The 3,774-nt window shown below is 33.6% G+C and overlaps 1 protein-coding gene across 1 annotated transcript; it reads left to right on the plus strand.

Moving 5' to 3' along the window:
• Positions 1-521: 521 nt before the first annotated feature.
• On the plus strand, positions 522-3,774 carry LOC120278795 (vacuolar protein sorting-associated protein 20 homolog 2-like). The gene is made up of 6 exons (XM_039285528.1): positions 522-699; positions 1,334-1,486; positions 1,644-1,796; positions 2,341-2,424; positions 2,956-3,142; positions 3,472-3,774. Exons 1-6 carry the CDS (start codon positions 598-600, stop codon positions 3,495-3,497), a joined length of 705 nt encoding a protein of 234 aa, XP_039141462.1. The 5' UTR covers positions 522-597; the 3' UTR covers positions 3,498-3,774.

A 3,774-nucleotide genomic window follows, 5' to 3' on the forward strand; every position in this document is an offset into this window, starting at 1 on the left:
AAAAAATTAAGATATTAAAGTCTTTTAAAAAATTTTAAAATTTTTAGGAGGTTCCAAATCGAAGGCCTGAAAAAATAGGGTTTTTGAGTGTTTTGATGAATCAGAGTTAACCCTTTCTTTCTTTTGTTATATTAAAAATATTTATCTAAACAAAAGAAATGCTCACTCTAACCTTCAAAACCCTTGCTTTACTTTATTTTTTCTCGCCGGCTCTCAATCCAAACACAGGATCAGAGTAAAAATAACATTTTGTTTTATATATTCATGCATTTTTTAAACTTATATCTAAGTAATTTAAATTACTATTTATTAAAATTTTAAATTATATAAAAATTAGTTTCTTCTTTTTTAATAAAGATCTATTCAAACCCATCCAATTCTTCGGTGTCATATCAACACAAGAAGTGTGAGACCACGTGTCCTTCTTGTATTTGTTATCTTCGGTTCTCCGTGTTCAATGTTAACACCAGATCCGCGTATTAGATCAAGGGAAACAAATTCCGATTGAACGACGGCACCTTCTTCTTCGCTTCCTCCATTGAATTAGGTTTCGGTTTGGGTTAGGGTTAGGGTTAGGGTTTCCAATTTTGGGAGGAGATGGGGAACATATTCGTGAAGAAGCCCAAGATCACCGATGTAGATCGCGCCATCCTCTCCCTGAAGACCCAGCGTCGCAAGCTCGGCCAATACCAGCAGCAGGCACTTCTCGATTCCATCGTGTTTAATTTTTTATTATTTTAATGCGATCATTTGTGATAATCCTTACCTTTTGTGATCGAATTGAGAGAAAGTTTTGGTCTTGATGTATTATGAATGCTTTTGGACACCTGATGTTAATGATTTGGGAGGTTCTGAGTTTTTGTGAAGAAAGTTTTGTAGTTTTCCTTGTTATTGTGTAGTTTATGATCTTGGAATCGCTAATTTGATGTGGTTCTACTGAGATGTGTGTGATTCTCTTCATGCTCTATCTTTCTTCTCCATTGGATTGAGTTATTTTCATTTGCGTTTTGGCAATTGTTTTTTCGTGCTTTCAGGGAGCATAATTAATTACTTGATTGTTCATGAGTTTAGATTTTATGAGCTATTGATGATGCTTTTGTAGTTTCTGCTGTTCTGACTATATATTTGTAATATTCTGGCTTCTGAAGTTCTTTACCAGCTTGAAAACGTGATCCTAGTTTCATTTAATGTTTGCATATGAAAGTTGATTAGCTTCATAGCATAACATTTTATTTATAAATCATAGTAGCAAGCTTGGTTTTTGGCTTCAGAAGTGAGATCATGTAGAAACTCAAATTCTGCTTCAATTTATTGAACATGTTTTGCTTTTCAGCTTGAAATAGTGATTGAAGCTGAGAAGCAAGCGGCGAAAGATCTTATCCGAGAGAAGAGGAAAGACAGGGCACTGCTTGCATTGAAGAAGAAGAAAGCACAAGAAGAATTGTTGAAACAAGTTGATGCTTGGCTTATCAATGTTGAGCAGCAAGTATGTTGTTTGTGTTTAAATGAAACACTGGTTTCAGTTGCAATGTTTAAAAATATACATGGTGCACAACTTTCAGTGTGGATAAGTCGTATCTTTTCATGATTTGTGTTTTATTTAGATAGCTAATTTTTTTTGCATTAATTCTTGCTTTCTTTAGTTAGCAGACATTGAATTGACAAGCAAACAGAAGGCTGTTTATGAAAGCTTGAAGGCTGGGAATAATGCTATTAAAGCCATTCAAAGTGAAATAAATTTGGATGATGTGCACAAGTTGATGGAAGATTCAGCTGAGGCAAAGGCATACCAAGATGTAAGTCTGATTGCTGATTTTTTTTTTCTATGATGTTTTGTGCTTTTAGTTTTCCTCTTAGCTGAGCCTCCAGGAGGTTTTATCTCACCTATAACATACATTGTTATGCTGGCTTCCTTTTCTCTTAATTTCTTCAATAGCAATTAAAGAACATTCAACATATTTAATTCTGTAAAGGTATAGCCAAATATTTTTGTTCAAAACTGTATATGCTTTGATGTAAAAACGTCAGTGGCAATCCTTAGCCTCAAGTATAATATTATTTGTAAAAGCAAATTATTTGGTAACTAGGTACTATCAAATTCCAATTTTAGCTCACATCAAGATTTTACTGTCTTGATTTTTCTTGCATCAGATATGTTTTATTGTATGCTGTTGGAATGATGATTGCATTTATCTTGTACCAAGATTCTTTTAAAAGCCGTGCAAATAGTGTATTTGCCTTGTGTATTTGCAGTTGTTTATATTTTGAAATGCCATGAATACCTAAATACCTTTTAAGGTTTTTTAGATCCTGACATTTTATTGTTCATTGTTGTTGAAGGAAATAAATGCAATTCTTGGGGAGCGTTTATCAGCAGAAGATGAGGAAGATGTTTTGGCAGAATTTGAGAACTTAGAAACAGAGGTATGCTCAAGAATTTTTTCAATTGATTCATTACAAGATTTCAGGAACATGCATAGATTTTCTCTTTCTATATTCAGGATTAACTTAAGAAATTAGCAAGGTTGCCTTCAATTTTGTTTGCATATCATCAAACTTGTTTCTTTGCCATTTATGTTAGCAATACGTGGCATGAAAAATCTATTTATTGTTCTTATAATTAGATAGCTTTATTTAAACTGTGTTTTACATGGCTCTTATAAATTTTTTAAGAAATTCTATTCTGCATGTGCCTATGTTTCTGTGGCTTAAACATAAAGTTAGTGCTCAACCAATTTTTAATTTAGGTTAGATCATTTTTAAAGTTCCACACCTTATTCCAGTCATTCTTTGCCCTTTTGGCAACTAAGTTGGGATTAAGGTATATTTATCCATTCCAAACTGTCTTCATTTTTCAATTGTAGAATCTGAGAGACCAAGCAATTCTTAATTTTGTCCCATCAAGTGGTTTAATAATTTGTGAACTGCTTCTGATCAATTCCATTTCCTTGTCAGATTACACTCCAAACTTTGCCAGCCGTTCCTGCTATAGTTGCACAAGAAGCAAACACAGGGATTGAACGATATGACCAATCTGAAAAGCCTGAAGCTAACGCTCTTGAGGAAGCTGAGGTGATTGAAGAAGAGTGCCTCGAGCTTCCTGATGTACCAATCAAGGCTCCAGTTGTTGGCCATACTAAGGGTCTGTTTCCCTCTCTCTCTCTCTCTCTCTCTCTCTCTCTCTATTTATATATATGATTTTATTTATATTATTTAGCATTTCTTAGACATTGGTTTTATTTAGGTGAAAGTGCACTTTTGTTCCTTGAGTTATACCTATATAACAGATTTTTTTTTTAAAACTAAATCAAAGAATGCATAAACATGTTGAACTTTCAAAAGATGTTCGTTAGCCCCAGACCATAACTTTTTTTTTTGCCTGCAGGCACAAAATGCATTTTCATGCTTTATTTAATTGTTGTTTTTTGTTCATGAATGAATTTGTAATTTACTTCTGTTGATTGAAACCAGTCCTGGAGGAACCTTTACCTGCTTGACCAAGGCGCTGAACTTCATTCATTTGGATGAAAACCACCTGATGTTCTCCTTGAAGGTGATGTTAGATTTGTAAAGTGCATAAAAACCTTGGTCTTTGTTTCTGTTATTCTTCTCTTCCTATTTTCTTTAAATGTTTTTGTTGTGCAGTGTGTATACTTGTTAATAGAATCCAACAGATAGCATTGAACTTTCTTATCCGCAGACTGATGTCTTTACTGTTATATTGTTTTAGAAAATTGCTCGCATACCCCCACGATAAAAGTGGGTAATTGTTAA

Source organism: Dioscorea cayenensis, chromosome 16 (genome assembly GCF_009730915.1).
Source record: "Dioscorea cayenensis subsp. rotundata cultivar TDr96_F1 chromosome 16, TDr96_F1_v2_PseudoChromosome.rev07_lg8_w22 25.fasta, whole genome shotgun sequence".
In the NCBI taxonomy this organism is placed as follows: domain Eukaryota; kingdom Viridiplantae; phylum Streptophyta; class Magnoliopsida; order Dioscoreales; family Dioscoreaceae; genus Dioscorea; species Dioscorea cayenensis.